Genomic DNA, 16,375 nt, shown 5'->3' on the forward strand with positions numbered 1-16,375 from the left:
TCCAGCCACGCTCCGCTCCCCTACCCCCAAGCCCAGCAGCTTGACTCCATGGTCACCTTGACCTCTTCTGGGTTCTTGGACAGAGCCTATTTCCCCTATGTGTAAAACTAATCTCTCTTAAAACTATCAGCGATGGTAGTCCGGTTTGCAAACCCCAAACGAAGAACAGAGACGAGGCGACACAGGTGCGGGCTTTATTATAAAGCACGTTTGTTGCGATCACGGGTCCCCAGTTCGGATGATAGGGCAGTAGCCCATTCACGGTTTACCCGGGCTGGAAACTTTGCACAAGCGCCTGAGGGCAGCCCGGTACCGGAGAGGGGAAAATTCCGGAGGCTGAGGGGGTGGGAAAACTTTAAAACTCTCAACGAGAACCACCTCCTCGTGGCTATTGCACGCACCGGAAGAGACTCAGACTGTTCTGCTCTTCTCGCTGTTAAAGAGACACAGCGATCCTCTTTTTTTCCCCTAAGGCCTTGGAAGACTTCCGCCCACACCCAACATGGCGGGCCACGGGAGAGGGGTAGAGTTCCGGGGATGAGGAGCATAAGATCACTGGGAGGGGGCGGAGCCTCCTTTGCCCAAATTTCGATCCCACCAGGATTGGAAAATACGCGTCCAGCTGGCGCTTTGTCGCATTTGTGTTGCAGTGCCTGCGCTCTTTGGGCGAGGAAGTCCCTTCAGGGAAGGAGGAGGAAAGAGTGAAACGAGTGAGCCTCACCCTGGCATCCAGAATCAGGTCCCCACCACCAGCTTCTAAATCAGAATATAAAGACCACCGACTTGCCCTGCACTGGGCAGTCAGAAACGCGGGAGGAGTCGTGTGCCGGGCCCCTAAATGAAACTGCAGAGCCAGAGATCTAATGTTTAGAGGATGGGGTTGAAACCAAGAATTTAAAGTAGCTCAAGAAGCTGGGGAGAGGCTCAGATATCAGTAAGCGAAATACTTTACGAACCTCGGGGTTCAGAACTTTGGCCTGAAGTGGGTTTTGTACTACAGATCCCAGTTCTCGCGGCAGGCTGGATTACAGGTGCCGCGCGTCTCGGGACTGGGGGCGGGGTTTTGGACAAAGAAGGAAGTGGGAGGAAATCCCTGGACTACAAAGTCCCGGCATGCTCTAGAATACGAGAGGGAAAACTTGGTGGCTCTAAAACTACAAATCCCGACATGCCCTAGATTGCAGGAGGGGCAGGTGGCCGAGGGTGTAGGTCGGGTCGCACCCCAAGCTAGCGCTCACCTTGAAGGAACCCTCAAACTCGTCGCTCATCCTTCTGAGCTCGCGGCCGTAGCGTTGCGCAGCCCAGAGATTGGGGGGAGCAGAACGCGAGCGGCCCCGAAAGGGGCTGAGGTCCTCCTCCGTCCCTTCATCCTCCTCGGTCCCCGCGGGGTACGAACTGTGCCGACTCCGGGTCTCCATAGCCCCAGCGCCTGCGGAGTCGGAGTGAAAGAGGTGTGAATCTCGACCTGCTATTGTCCCCACCACGGTCGCCCTCCAACAGCCCCAGTCCCTCCTTTGTGAATGGAGAGAGCTCAGTGCCGGTAATGAAGGACGCCTTTAGTGGACACAAGGACATTCTACTGTGCCTTTCACAAAATAGGGCCGTAAGACAGAACTATCACATGGTGTCATAGGAACTCTTAAGGCAGAAGGCGTCCTGCTCCGTCTTGGCGGGGGTCTTGGGGAACAAGACCGCTCTGCGTCCCCTATTGTACCTTCTTTGGAGACTGCCCAGAACTGTGGGGTTTTCTGCTTTATTTTTCTGAGACTGGAGCATTTATGTGCTAAACTATTCTCCTTACTACCTGGCTCTAGAGACCGAATATGAAGGCTCGAACTGGGCATATTTATAATCCAGAACTGGTGAGGTGCAAGCAGGAGGAGGTTGAGTTCAAGTCCAGCCTAGACTACAGCACATGAAGTCTTTTGTCCCACAAAGGGGAGGGGGGCGGGGCAGGGTGGCAGATGACACACAATAACAGAAAAGTGTTCAGAGAAGTCAAGTTTACTCAGGCTAACAACTGTTAAACTCACTGGGCAGTGGTGGCCCACGTCTTTAAACCCAGCACTCGGAAGACTGAGGCAGGTGGATTGCTGTGAGTTCGAGGCCAGCCTGGTCTACAAAGTGAGCCCAGGACAGTCAAAGCTACATAGAAAAACCTTGTCTCGAAAAAAAACAAAACAAAACAAACAAACAAACAAACACCTGTTAAGCTCTAGAGGCCAGAAGTCCCTGGGTTTGGAACCCAAAGCCTATCAGGCTGTGCGGCTCTTGCCTTGCCCACCCTTCAATTCCAACTTCGTCTCCTCTTCACGAAGGAACAGCCTCACCTGACCTACACACTAACGCACCTGTGTGAAGGTCACACCGGAAGGCTGCAAGCACACTGTGGGTGATCAGGTCCTCTGGCTTGGGTATCACTGTGTGCCATCCTGACTTCTGCCATCTGTACCCCTCTGTCAGGACTAATGAAGACCCAGAGCCACTCCCAGGGGGCAGAGTCCAAGGGCTAGGTCCAGCCTACTGCCCACACCCAGGTGTCAGCAGGGAAGGCTTGAGAGGAGGTAAAATTGCCCTCAGGTTTTGGAGGGGGGTTGGTAAATTTGCCTCCCTCTCCTAAAGGTCAGCTGGCAAACTCTGCAGCTCAGCTACAGGCCTGAGGATCCTAGATACAGACATGTAACAGAAAGCCAGAGGTAAGGAGGGGACTGTCATGAAAACCCTGGCATGGATCCACTTAAAGCATCTAGTCAGAACGCCGCTGCTGCTCATTCATAGCGTGCGTGCTTTCACTGGGACAGCTCAGCCGCTGGGTGGGTTCCCTTTTAAGACGCTGGCCCATTTCTCCAATTCCTTGGCACCTCAGTGTCTTCCTCTGTGGCATGGGGACAGCCTGTCTCAGAGTCACAGATAAGACAGGAGGGTACTCCACCCTGTCCGCTGAGCGCCCATTGGCCTCTTGGCTCTTGTGTGGCGGATGTGGAGCCCTCATTTCACACAGAAAGCCAGACACTGAGAGGAACGCGCTTGGGTCTCTTGGTGGTACACTCTAGCTGCGCTGAATAACGAAACAGCAGTCCAATTGGACGTGAGCCCTAGAGTCACAGCAACCGGAGGCTATGCTGGAGGTGGGAAGGTGAGTGTCTTCCCAGTGGCTTTGGTCTCAGCTCAGTCCCACCTCCTCCACCAGAAAGCAAAATAAGGGCTGGCGAGATTGCTCAGCCCGTAAATGAGCTTTCAGTAGAAGCCTGAGGACTTTAGTGGGAGCCTTGGAGTCCATGTAAAGAGAAAAGAAAAGAGGACTGACACAGGCTGTTTTCTGACCTGCACTGGCGCTTGGGCACTGTAACAACTGTGGCCCGTCCTTGAACAAATCCACCTTCATGAGCAGTCTGAAAATCCCTGTTTAGCTGGGCAGTGGCAGCACACACTTTTAATCCCAGCACTTGGGAGGCAGAGGCAGGAAGATCTCTGTGAGTTCGAGCCCAGCCTGGCCCCCAAAGTTCTGGGACAACCAGGGTTACGCAGAGAAATCCTGTCCCGAAACAAAATCCTTGTTTAGCAGCAGGTGTGGTGGCTCAATCTTTAATCCCAGCACTCTGGATGCAGAGGCCCTGGGATCTCTGGGTTCAAGGCCAGCCTGTTCAATACAACGAGTTCCTCCTGGATGGCCAGTTACATAGAAAAACACCATCTTGAAAAATAAAATCAAACAGGGCGTGGTGGTGCACGCCTTTAATCCCGGCACTCGGGAGGCAGAGGCAGGCGGATTGTTGTGAGTTCGAGGCCAGCCTGGTCTACAAAGTGAGTCCAGGACAGCCAAGGCTAACACAGAGAAACCTTGTCTCAAGAAAAGAAAAAATAAAATCCTTGCATAGTATGCTCAAGGCCCTGGGTTCCATCCCACCACCTCACAGACCAACTGACAATCGAGACACCGACCAGGTCAGGCTGGAAGCGTCCCTTGGATTGATTCATTTAGTTCTTAGCTCATTGTACAGGGCAGGAAACTAAGGCAAACAGAAAGAGTGTGCCATTTGCCCAGGTCACATCGGGTAGACAGTGAGCGGTCTTCTCTCTGTTCGTCTCAGGCCCCGGCCTCCCTTCAACACAGCCACAGCCCACTTTGGAGAAGTCATTTCCTCCCTCCCCAGTGAGTGTCAGGTATGGCATGGAGGAGTGTTGGTTACTCAGCAATGCCAAGCACCTCAGTAACCAAACGATACCATCTGTGTCGAGATTATCTTTACTGACTAGCGAGACAGGGTCTCCGGTGGCACAAATGCTGGCCTTAAGCTTCTGGGCCCCCTGCTTCCACCTCCCAACTAGCGTTTATGTGCTGCGGAGGCTGGAAGGCAAGGCTTTGTACGCACTAGGCAGGCATTCTACAAACTGAGCTACACTTCCAGCCATTTAATAGGATAATGATGATGATAACAATGCTGATTTTTTTTGGGGGGTTCTCTTGGACTTGGTTTGTAGACCAGGCTGGCTTCGAACTCACAGAGATCTGCCTGCCTCTGCCTTCTGAGTGCTGGGATTAAAGGCCTGTGCCACCAGCCCAGCTCCTTAAAGAGATTTAAAAAAAAAAAATCTTTGCATTTACTGGAAAGAACCTGGAAGTTCTGTGAGCTCCTAAAACAAAGAAGGTGGGTGGGGTGGGGTGTGGCCCAGACCCACCTCAGTCCCTCAGGGGAGTGGATGGGTGGCTCCTCTCCTGGAGGATGCTCGGGCCTGCCCACATACTGACTGGGCGTGGGGGAGGTGGGGAAAGATTGGCTGATATGCACCTTTAGCTTTAAGCTCCTTACTTACAGGGCTTCTGGGTAAGCAGGTGTGGCTGAACCAGCAAGTTCACAGTGCAAGAAGCATCCTAGCATACTTCATTAAAACTGGTGGGAGTGCCCAGAGGATGACAAACCAGGAAAAGGTTTGCCACCAAGCCTTGATGGCTTAAGTTCAGTTCCTGAGACCCACAAGGTAGAAGAGGAGAGAACCAAACTGACTCCTGAAAACTCTCCTCTGACCTCCATACATGACTTTACACACACAAAATAAATAAACTTGTAAGAAAAACCCAAAACATGCTGAGGGGGTTAAGAGTAATAAAAACAGAAGCATGGCCAGGCATGGTGGCGCACACCTTTAATCCCAGCAGTTGGGGAGGCAGAGCAGGCGTATTGCTGTGAGTTCAAGGCCAGCCTGGTCTACAAAGCAAGTCCAGGACAGCCAAGGTTACACTGAGAAACCCTGTCTCAAAAACAACAACAAAACAAAACAAAAACAAAAGACCCAAAAACCAAAAGCACTGCTGTATCAGACCCTTGCAAGCACAGTGAGGCTCTGCCCTCAGGCAGGGCAGGCCACTGTGCCTGCCTTGTCTCCACAGTGGCCTGCCCAGACCTGTGCAGGTGCCTTGAGGAGAGGTATGTTAGAGTCCCAGCCTGGGGCCTGTCCCAGCCAAGCATTCTGCCAGGGCATCTATAACAGCCCAGCTTGCTCACAGCTGGATTCATAGACAAAATGTCCCCGCAAACACCTACATGCCCAGCTTCGCCTTTTTCAGTGACACTGAAATTTAATTTTATATGACTTTTACCTGCTTTAGTAAAGTAGTTTGTTCTCTGGATTTTGTCAACCATTTCAATTGATATAAACTGTTCCCAGCTCAGTGTGGTAGCACACGCCTTTAATCCAAGCCCTTGGAAGGAGTTTGAGGCCAGCAGAGCTAGAACAGCCAGGGCTACACAGAGAACCCCTGCCTTGAAAAATCCAAAAAAAAGAAAAAAAAAAAGAAAAAAAAAAAAGAACTGTTCCTGGAGGTGGTACAAGCCTGTAGTCCCAGCTACTTGCTAGTTGGTTGTCTGGGGCAGGAGGGCTGCTTAAGCCCAGGAGGAGTTTAGGCCAGCCTGGGCAATACAGTGCAATGTTTGTCTCAACAATGTAACAAAGGCCTGGGATGTGGTTCAGTGAGGGAGTGCTTGCCTAGCAAGCTGGAGGCCCTGGGCCCAGATCTTAAAGCCTCAAAACACAACAACAAAACTACTCCTAGCTCAGCGACTAAAGCACAGGGATTTAGGCCATGCCTGTGGTTTCCCGATCCCTGTCCTAAAACCCAACTGTGTCTACCTTAAACCTCCCTGCTGTCTACCTATATACCTCAGGTCACCCCTATGCGGAGTCTAACCTACACCTTGGGTTTGCCATGCAAGAGCACTGGGTCTTTAGGGCATGCATGGTGCCAGCCCTCACTACTGCCCCAGGTCTGCAAAGGAGCCAACTCACGGTAACAGTGATAACCACAGCTGTGGTAGGTGATAGGGCACAGGGCCTGCATGACACCTCCACTGTGCCAGGCAGCTTCTAAGCATTGTTCACGTGAACTCAGGTGCCCTTACTGGAGTCCTGTGAAGCAGGACCAGTTAGTCCCATTTTACAGATTAGGAAATTAAGGCAGAAGCAGTTAACCTCTCAATCTGCACTTAAAGGGCCCTCCTTAGCTGCTGCAGTCTGGCCCAGAGGCCAGTGATGGCTGCTTCTCCCATTTTATGGCCCTCCTCCCCTTTCCACTGTCCGAGACATTGCCCTAGGGATGCCCACAAGGTAGGACCAGAGTGAGCCGCCTCTGCATACAGGGACAGGCAAAAGTTCCATGGCTCTGGCAGGTCTGACCCTTACAAATATCTTAAGAAGTCACTTGTGTTGCTTTGTTTTGCTGAGACAGCTTCTAAGTAGCCCAAGCTGGCCTCCAACTCATCTGTGCTGAGATTATAGACATATACCTACCACACCACTGGAAACGTTTATGAACACCACGCCCTGCCCCCAACACACACACACTCCCAGACACACACCACACACACTGCCTCAGGGAGTATCTCTGGTCTAGCCCCGCCTAGCATGGAACCCAGAGGAAGAAAAGAGGAAAGAGAACATTCCGCTTCCTTCCCCCCCCCCCCCCCCGCAGTCCTCATTTACAGCAGCTCTCCTTCACGGAGCTGGGGCGCACCTCTCTCTGCTCCCTGATGCAGCAGGCCTGGCTTCCACTGCCCTCCCTACAGCTGTTTTCAGAGCCAGCCACTGCCCCCCCCCCCCCCCCCGCCACCCCAGGGCCTCTGGCTGGCTCATCCTATCACTTTATTCTGCTTCTCTGCCAGTCCCTTCCCTGACTCTCTAAGTGTATTGACCCTGACTGGTCCTCCTGATCTCAGACTTCATCTCCCTGCTCCTCGCGTGCCCTCTCTCCTATGACAAGCGTCCCACCCTCCTCCCATGCCATGTCATAACGTACACCCTGTCACTTCATCCGAGCCTGATGCCAGCCAACTGCCACCTCCTTCCTGTTGGGGCAACCCCTTGGTGGAGGTATAATATCCAAGGCAGCTTCTCTCCTTGGGCTCGGCCAGCGTACCCCACCACCATCCCTCCGTGCATAGACCCCCCCAACCCCACTCCTGGCTGGCAGTCACAAACACTACTTGGGTCAACTCTCACCAGCAGCCTTCTGGAATCCCACCGACATGTCTAAAAGCCCATCCCCGATCTTCTCTCGTCTTCCTTTCTTCCATCTGTCAAGGGTGCGGGGTGACCTCCTTATCGGCACTTCTGTCCTTCCTACGCCACATCCAGGCTATCACTGTTTCATTACAGACCTAGTGCTGGGGCTGGGGCTCAGTAGAAGAGCATTGCTCAGCTCTTGGTTCCATCCCAGCACTTGGAAGGAACGAAAAACTTCTTCCCAGGACTTAAGTCAAAGCTTTTCTTTCTTTCTTTTTTTTTTAAAAAAATATTTCTTGGCTGGACGGTGGTGGCGCACGCCTTTAAGCCCAGCACTCGGGAGGCAGAGGCAGGCGGATCGCTGTGAGTTCGAGGCCAGCCTGGTCTACAAAGCGAGTCCGGGACAGTCAAAGTTACACAGAGAAACCCTGTCTCGAACCCCCGCCCCCCAAAAAAACTTTATCACATATACACTGTTCTGCCTGCATGTACACCTGCAGGCCAGAAGAGGGCATCAGATCACATTACAGATGGTTATGAGCCACCATGTGGTTGCTGGGATTTGAACTCAGGACCTCTGGAAGAGTAGACAGTGAGTGTTCTTCACCTCTGAGCCATCTTTCCAGCCCCCTCCCCCCAAAAGCTTTTCTTACAGTAACCTTCAAGACCTGTGCAGACTGAAATGGAAAGAGTTCCACTTACCTTTCTTTGCCTCTCCCCACTTTTGGCCCTGCTACCAAGGAACAATTCTTTTTTTTTTTTTTTTTTAAATAATAATTTATTTTTATCTTATGTACATTGGTGTTTTGCCTGCATGTATGTGGGAAGGTGTCAGATCTTGGAGTTACAGACAGCTGTGAGCTGCCCTGGGAATTGAACCCAGGTCCTTTGGAAGAGCAGTCAGTGCTCTGGAGGCAGAGGCAGTCAGATCTCTGTGAATTAGAGGCCAGCTTGGTCTATAAAGTGAGTGCAAGACAGCCAGGGCTGTTAACACAGAGAATCTCTGGAGAGAGAGAGAGACAGAGAGAGAGAGAGAGAGATCCCAAGGTTAAAATAAGTGTGGGGGGCTAGAGAGATGGCTTGGCTCAGTGGCTCAGAGCATTTACTGCTCTTGCTTAGGATATGAGTTCCATTCCCAGCAACCACCTGGGGCAGCAGCTCACAACCACCTGTAACTCCAGCTCTAGGGGATCCAACACCCTTTTCTGGACTCCAAGGCACCTGCACTTGCACATGCATACACAGGCACACATAAACGCATAATTAAAAAAAAAAAAAAGACGCCAGGCGGTGGTGGCACGCCTTAATCCCAGCACTTGGGAGGCAGAGACGGGTGGATCAACATGAGTTCAAGGCCAGCCTAGGACAGCCAAGCAAATCTAGGACAGCCAAGGCTACACAGAAAAACCCTGTCTGGAAAAAACAAAACAAAACAAAAAAAGTGCGGAATGCCAGGCATGGCGGCCCACCTGTGATCCCAGTATTTGGCAGGTAGAGGTTAGAGGGTCAGGCTAGTCTCAACTGTACAGCAAGTGTGAGGCATCCCTGGGATACATGAGGGCTTGTCTCAAAAAGTAGGGGGGGTTGGGGGGGTAACTTAAGCTCTAGAAAGCCAGTGACATACCTGGTTGAGCTCAGATTTCTTTCTGTGTCTGTACAGGGTCCACAATGGGGAGTGGAGAGCACTGAGAAACAACCAGTATCTTCCAATGCCTCTTCTTCCATCTTGGCACCCACACTCTCTAACCATCACTGGTCTTCTGCTTGTCAATTAGGGTCACCTGCCTGTCCCATCTATGCAAGAACAGTCCTGCTGTGGGTGAGCCATGGTAAGAAAGAACCTACTGGGAGCTGGAGAGACGGCCCAGAGGTTAAGAGCACTGACTGCTCTTCCAGAGGTCCTGAGTTCAATTCCCAGCAACCACATGGTGGCTCACAACCATCTATAATGTGATCTGATGCCTGGATCTGGCACCCATGTGTACGTGGAGGCAGAACATAATAAATAAATCTTTAAAAAAAAAAAAAAAGAAAGAAAGAACTTACTGGCCACCGGAAAGCCCTTCGAACAACACCTCTTATGATGACCTTAGGAAAGCCACTTCCTCTTTGGGGATCAACCTGTCTCCCACTGATGTCTATCCTGAGGCCATAATGAGTCTGTTTTGAGCATTCAGGGAACCAGCTTGATCATTAAGGCACATTAAGTGTGCCATACATTTCTGTGAATTAACCCAGTGGTCTTACAACAGTGGTGACAGTTGCTTTGTAGAAGAGGCAATTTGAGGCTCAGAGCTATGCGGGGCTTCCCCACAAGTCCTCAGGAAGTACGGAGGCAGCAGGGATTGTAAGGGGCAACTTGAGTGAGGGACAAGAGACAGGCAGATGATGACGGTAGTGGGTGGCCTACCTCCATGATGACTGCTGTTGGCTGCACGTCTCTGTTGATGACCAATGCTCCCCAGGAGACCTGGGGCCAGGCAGGGTCCTGGCTGGTCCCCAGTGAGGCTAGGGCCCAGGCCCCTATCTGTAGTACTGGAGTCTTCCTGCTCACTCGGCTCAAACTCTGGGATCTGGAACATACTCTGGGCTGGAGAGACAAGGTAAGAAGTACTAAGCACACAGCTAGGCAAACAGTTGTGATGAGAAGCAGGAGCGAGGTACCCCTGGCTCCCTCTCCCACGGGAGCAGCCCACACGCCCCACCAGTCTTTCCAATCCCTCATCTGTCTGCTGGGTCTGGCCTGGCTGTCCCCGGAGAACTAAGTCTCTCTTCCGATCTCTGTTCAGGCCCTGGTGCGTCCCGCCTGCCCGTTACGACCGCGAATAGGTCTCACCCCAAGCCCGATCTCGAGGCCCCTGACCCGGGCCTGCCTCCTCCCTCTAGTTCTAAGGGCGCCGGGACCTAGTTTCCTAGGCGACGGGAACTGTCACAGATCTGACCCAATCAGTTCTCGAAGTAAATCCCGGGTCGCTCTAGAGGCGGGGCTACCCCAAGCCAGGTCCCACCCCTGCCGTCGACCTGCAGGTCTCCACCGCCTTCCTCCCGCGTCGCTCCCCAGGCTCCGGATTCCGGGATCGGACTTCCTCACGTCTAGGGCGTGTGCAGGAGCCAGCGAGGGCTGCTTGGGGGTTCCCATTTGGATCCTGGAGGCCTGCTTCGGCTGATAAGTCCTCCAGCCCTTCTGGGCCCGAATTCCCTCCTGTAAAATGGGGCTAATGACACCTCCCTGGGGAGCTGGTGAAAACTCTGTAAACAGCTCAGTGATTACTTGTAGAGCCGTTCACTGAAGCTCACACGTAGGATGCAATGGTCGTTGCGATGGTTATTGCTCCCCCTGGACCGAGTGATCGGGATGGGAAGTCCGGCTCCCTCCTCCAGGTTGTGGCGGCCTCGCGCTGCCCGCCTCGGGGACAACTCCCCCCGCCATCTCGGGAACGTGGGTACAGAAGAAGGAACAGGGGCTGGGCGATCCGTGGGGCTGTAGGGAGCTCTGCTGCCAGAACAGGTGCAAGCGCCCGCAGGCCGGAGCACGGGGTCCCGCAGACAGAAGCAAGGGGGCGGGGCCCGGGTGCCATCTTGGTTGTGGGCGGAAGTTTCCTTCAGCGACTCTGCGGGGAAGTCGTTGCCTCCCCCACACGGACCGATCCCGAAGCAGGCTTGGGAATCTAAGCGTGGGAGGTGGTGGTCCCCTAAACGTTAAGAACTAGCGGTCCAGGGCACAGGTAACCCGGGTGCTTGGTGCGTGCGGCCTGGTCTCCGCCTCTCGGACGCCCGCCGCCATCCGTAACCCCGGACGCCCGCCGGCAGCGCACTTTGCGCCGATTCTCGAAGAGATGCACGCCGGGCGCGGCGCACGGCTTCGGAGTCCCCGCCGGCCACTGCGTAGTTTGCGTAGCGAACGGACGCTCGCGCAGGCGCAGGAGTGGGGCGGAGCAGCGGGAGCCGGGGAGCTGGAGCCTTGGTGTCCCGGCGACCGAATCCCGCTTCCCCAGCCGCAGCCTGAGGACCTGACATCGACTTCCTCTTATTCACCAGGGCTGAGGGTGGACGCGGTGGGGAAACAACATCTGGAATCTTGAGGACAGAAGAAGAAGCCCCCCCAATCCGGATTATTGGAGGGGAAAGAGCAACCAAGCTTGAGGAGGGGGAGAGCGGGGCGTTGGGCGCCCCCGCAGCGGCCGCTGCCCTAAGCTGACGGGCATCGGCCGGCTCTCCCCCTCCTGCCAGCCCGACACGAGCGACCAAGGCCAGGGACTCTCTGTGCCACTGCATCCTCCCATCTTTGCTCTGGGGCTGGCCCAGGGAGGGACACCCCCAACCCCCACTCCATTTGCCCCGGATAGGAAAGACCACCCTTACACACTCCAGAGTGCCGGGTACAGGGCCCAGGTTACCTGTGCCCATCCTCCCCGTCCCCATCTCTGTTGAGGAGGAAAGGCCTGGCTGTCCCAACTTCTTTCCTCCAGAGTCCCCATCTCTCGCCGCCTCCTGCAGTTCCCATCCCTCCGTATTCATTTCCCTGGCTTCTGGCCTGCCCTCCATCTCTTGTCTCCGGGTTTCAGGTCTCCCTCCTTGACATGGAGAGTAACCTGTCTGGCCTGGTCCCTGCAGCCGGGCTGGTCCCTGCACTGCCGCCTACAGTGACCCTGGGGCTGACGGCTGCCTACACTGCCCTATATGCCCTGCTCTTCTTCTCTGTCTATGCCCAGCTCTGGCTGGTGCTTCTGTATGGGCACAAGCGCCTCAGCTACCAGACGGTGTTCCTGGCACTCTGTCTGCTCTGGGCAGCCTTGCGTACTACACTCTTCTCCTTCTACTTCCGAGATACTCCCAGGGCCAACCGCCTGGGGCCCTTGCCTTTTTGGCTTCTCTATTGCTGCCCTGTCTGCCTGCAGTTCTTCACACTGACGCTTATGAACCTCTACTTTGCCCAGGTAATCACGGGAACTGGTGTGGTGGGAGTAGGAGGGGCAAGCCCGAGGGTCCAACGTCGTGATGGGTATCTCTGCTCCCAGGTGGTGTTCAAGGCCAAGGCGAAGCGTCGGCCAGAGATGAGCCGAGGCTTGTAAGTACTGGAGATGTTAATGGGTCAGTGGCAGGGAGGAGCCCACCCATCAGGGTTGAGATCAGAAGAACATCAGGAATGCTTGTGATAAGAGCTTGGGGAAAAAAAGCAAGCAAGCAAGCAAGCAAGCAAGCACCTGGTACAGACAACTGTGATATTGTCAGGGGGAGAGAACACCAACATCATCTATGGAGAAAGATGAAGGCTCCAATCCATGGAATATATAAAGTCCTGTTGCACTTGCGGTGACCTTGGCTGCACCACCCCTGCCCTTTACACAGTGTCCTTCTTCCACTTTATAAAGATACTTCACAAGCATCTTTTCCACATCTCACCTGAGATGAAATTTTTACCCTCAATATGAGAGACGAGGAAACTGGGCCCCAGGTAGACAAAGCAACATGTTCAAGGTCACACAGCTGGAAGGAGGCCCAGTCAGGGCCCAGATTCAGATGTTGACCCCCCCCTCCCATCTGGTGGCCTTTCTATGACGCCATAGCTTTCAACCACCTCACCTTTTTGAGCCTCAGTTTCCTCAGATGCAAAATTAGACCAGCAGAGTTTGGATTTGACCATCTGGGTTCTGAGCGACCCTGGGGTCCCCTGGGGAGTCAGGGTTCTTGGTGAGAGCCAAGGAGACCCATGATCTGGGCCTGACTTTGCTGTGGGCTGCAGGCTGGCTGTCCGAGGGGCCTTCGTGGGTGCTTCACTGCTGTTTTTGCTGGTGAATGTGCTGTGTGCAGTGCTGTCCCGCCAGCGCCAGGCACAGCCCTGGGTCCTTCTGCTGGTACGTGTCCTGGTGAGCGACTCCCTCTTCGTCATCTGTGCCCTCTCGCTTGCTGCCTGCCTCTGCCTCGTCGCCCGGCGAGCCCCCTCCACTAGCATCTACTTAGAGGCCAAGGTAGGGCCACTAACCCTAATGTAGCATCCTTGGGGGGATCCTTGGACAGAGCCTCTTTAGGATGCAAAGGAAGATGGGAGCCTCCTCTCCCTGAAGATCCTCTGTTGTCATCTCTGCTAGGGGACCAGTGTGTGCCAGGCGGCTGCCATAGGGGGTGCCATGGTCCTGCTTTATGCCAGCCGGGCCTGTTACAACCTAGCAGCTCTGGCCTTGGCCCCTCGGAGCCGGCTAGATGCCTTCGATTACGATTGGTACAACGTATCTGACCAGGTAGGCATTGGTCATGTTCGTCTCTTCTTCTAAGCAGAGCGTTCAGCCTCCTGGCTGTACAGGGCCCCGCTGGCATGGTCTGTGCGGTGGCAGGCTGTCCTCAGCCCCTGGTTTCCCCTAGGCAGACCTGGTGAATGACCTAGGCAACAAAGGCTACCTGGTGTTTGGCCTCATCCTCTTCGTGTGGGAATTGCTGCCCACCACGTTGCTGGTGGGCTTCTTCCGAGTACACCGGCCCCCGCAGGATCTGGTAGGGCCCCCATCCACCTCTTGGCCCAGTAGAGAGGTTTAGACACTGGGAAATATGGTCTGGGTGTTCTGGGACAGTTATGGGGGGGGGGGGGCGGAAACAAAATATCTGTAGTAGCGACTTCTCCGCCTATACCTACAGAGCACCAGTCGGATCCTCAGTGGGCAGGTTTTTGGTTCCCGCTCCTACTTCTTTGACCGGGCTGGGCACTGTGAGGATGAGGGCTGCTCCTGGGAGCACAGCCGGAGTGAGAGCACCAGGTAGGAGCCTCAACCCTGCCTGAGGTGCCTTGGGATCCCGCCGGGCTCCATGAAGCCATGGGGACCAAAATAGCCAGGCCTTTATTTCCCTAACCTGTTCTGAGTGAAAACCTCCTCTGGGTTCCCAGTGCTAAATGCACCTGCCCTTGCCCCTAGCAGTTTGCCCTTTGACCTAGGGTTCTCTGTTTTCAGCCTCTCTCCTCTCCCATCTCTTGAATGTGGCCCTGGGCACTGCCTGAGATTTTTTTACCTTGCTTCTCTGCCTGCAGCATGTCCGGCAGCCTGGGCTCTGGCAGCTGGTATGGTGCCATCGGGCGTGAGCCAGGTTGGGGCGGGGCCAGCCAGACGAGGACCACTCCTCTGCTCTTCTCCCAGGTGCCAGGACCTGGCAGCCACCACCACAGCCTCTATTCCACACCACAGACGTGACCTCCTTTCTCTCCCTTTACAGCGCCCAGGCCCCAGCTCCCCTTACTCCCAGCCCCTGTGCCAAGTACATCTGCTGCTTCTTGCCCAGGATGCCAGGGGACTGTGGCTGCTTTTCCCCTCTGGCCAGCTCCTTGCTGCTCCTATGGTAGTGAGCTTGTGCCACCCCCCTACGATAGGGTCAAGGCCCCCAGGACACCAGATACCCACAGTGCCCTGGCATGACCTGCCACCTCTGCTTCCACACTGGAGCCAGCTACCTCTCCTGTGCCTACCACTCAATAAACAGAGTCTGTGCCCAGTCCCTTCACCTGTCAAGTGTCTGAATTCTGTTCCTTCTTACCTTGGCCTGTTTGGCCTCAGGCTGATGGAGCCCTGGCCCTTGACACGGGTTGCTAGGCTGGGCAGGTGCCACTTACCTTCATCGAAGCCAGCAGGCATGAAGTGACAGGGACATTGCTGTACAGGCCTCTGTTCTCAAAGCTTTCCTGGCTCAGAATAGCTGCCTCTGTGCGGTCCAGCCTGGCCTGAAATTCCTGGGCTCAAGTAATCCTCCTCCTCAGCATCAGCTCAGATACCTGGGGTAGACGTGTACCTTTCCTGATTGAAGAATCACTTCATCAGGCCAGGGGCGTGGCTTAGTTGTTGAGTATTTTCCAGGAATGTGCAAGGCCATGGGTTGAATCTCCATGGGAGGGTGCAGGGAATAAAATCTCCATGAAATGTTCCTCTGGGTGTGCAGAGAACCATACCCTGTTGTGGACTACACAGCACTGTAATTATGTGGCTTTTAGGCAGCCTTACTTTTATTATATTTGTTAATTGTGTATGTGTATGTGTGTGGGCCCATGTATGTACAGGCAATTCTCTCCATCTACCATATGGTTCCTGGAAAACAAATTCAGGTTATAAGCCTTGGTACCAAGTGTCTTTGCCCACTAAGCCATCTCACCAGCCCTTTAACATTTGTTGTTGCCAGGCATGGTGGCATATGCCTTTAATCCCAGCACTCGGGAGGCAGAGGCAGGTCGATCACTGTGAGTTCGAGGCCAGCCTGGTCTACCAAGTGAGTCCAGGACAGCAAAGGCTACACAGAGAAACCCTGTCTCAACAAACAAACAAAAAAATTGTTGTTTTGGTTTTTGTTTGGTTTTTTGAGACAGGGTTTCTCTGTGTGTATCCCTGGCTGTGCTGGACTCAGTTTGTAGACCAGGCTGGCCTCAAACTCACAGTAATTCACCTGCCTCTGCCTCCCAAGTGCTGGGATTAAAGGTGTGCACCACCATGCCCTGCTTATTCTTTTTTCTTTTTAGGAGCAGCAAACTTTTAAAAATGTGTATTTAGTATTTATATGTCTGTATGTCCCTGGTATGTATGAACAAACATGGCCCATATGTAGAGGTCAGAGGACAATTTACTAGTTGGTTCACTCCTTTCTCCATGTGGATGAGGGGGGATAGAATTTATGTCATCAGGCTTGGTGGCAAGGACCTTTACTTGATGAGTCGTCTCTTTGGCCTAGTTTTAGATGAACTCACAGCAATCCTCCTGCCTCTGCCTGCTCCCACTCCCCAACAGTGCTGGGACTACTTTTACTTTTAAATTTAAAAAAAGAAGAAGAAGCCAGGCATGGTGGTGGAAACTTTTAATCCCAGCACTAGGGAGGCAGAGGCAGGTGGGTCTCTGTGACTTCAAGGCCAGCG

The 16,375-nt window shown here is 53.9% G+C and overlaps 2 protein-coding genes and 1 long non-coding RNA gene across 8 annotated transcripts; 2 read left to right on the top strand and 1 right to left on the bottom strand.

The window, feature by feature from the left end:
* Positions 1–178: 178 nt before the first annotated feature.
* BAD (BCL2 associated agonist of cell death) lies at positions 179–11,049 on the bottom strand. Of its 4 annotated transcripts, none has more exons than XM_084761861.1 (4): positions 10,769–11,049; positions 9,908–10,087; positions 1,239–1,429; positions 179–678 (listed from the first exon to the last, which is right to left on the bottom strand). In XM_084761861.1, exons 2-4 carry the CDS (start codon positions 10,077–10,079, stop codon positions 553–555), a joined length of 489 nt encoding a protein of 162 aa, XP_084617987.1. In that variant the 5' UTR covers positions 10,080–10,087; positions 10,769–11,049; the 3' UTR covers positions 179–552. The 4 variants fall into 4 exon arrangements, with proteins under 4 accessions (XP_084617987.1, XP_084617984.1, XP_084617985.1 ...); XM_084761858.1 differs by having other exon boundaries at positions 10,519–10,805; XM_084761859.1 differs by lacking the exon at positions 10,769–11,049 and adding an exon at positions 10,334–10,484.
* On the top strand, positions 1,436–9,423 carry LOC311586211. The gene is made up of 2 exons (XR_014775481.1): positions 1,436–1,540; positions 9,158–9,423. It is a non-coding gene; the product is annotated as an uncharacterized lncRNA (long non-coding RNA).
* Positions 11,050–11,189: 140 nt separating the features above from the next.
* Positions 11,190–14,864, top strand: GPR137 (G protein-coupled receptor 137). Of its 3 annotated transcripts, none has more exons than XM_084761310.1 (7): positions 11,193–12,434; positions 12,516–12,565; positions 13,241–13,352; positions 13,587–13,736; positions 13,858–13,986; positions 14,128–14,246; positions 14,516–14,864. In XM_084761310.1, the coding sequence occupies exons 1-7, from the start codon at positions 12,078–12,080 to the stop codon at positions 14,673–14,675; spliced, it is 1,077 nt and encodes a 358-aa protein (XP_084617436.1). In that variant the 5' UTR covers positions 11,193–12,077; the 3' UTR covers positions 14,676–14,864. The 3 variants fall into 3 exon arrangements, with proteins under 3 accessions (XP_084617434.1, XP_084617436.1, XP_084617435.1); XM_084761309.1 differs by having other exon boundaries at positions 11,194–12,434; positions 13,241–13,466; XM_084761308.1 differs by having other exon boundaries at positions 11,190–12,565; positions 13,241–13,466.
* The last annotated feature ends 1,511 nt before the right edge of the window (positions 14,865–16,375 follow it).

The sequence above is a fragment of the Acomys minous genome, assembly GCF_964271855.1.
Source record: "Acomys minous genome assembly, chromosome: 2".
NCBI lineage: Eukaryota > Metazoa > Chordata > Mammalia > Rodentia > Muridae > Acomys > Acomys minous.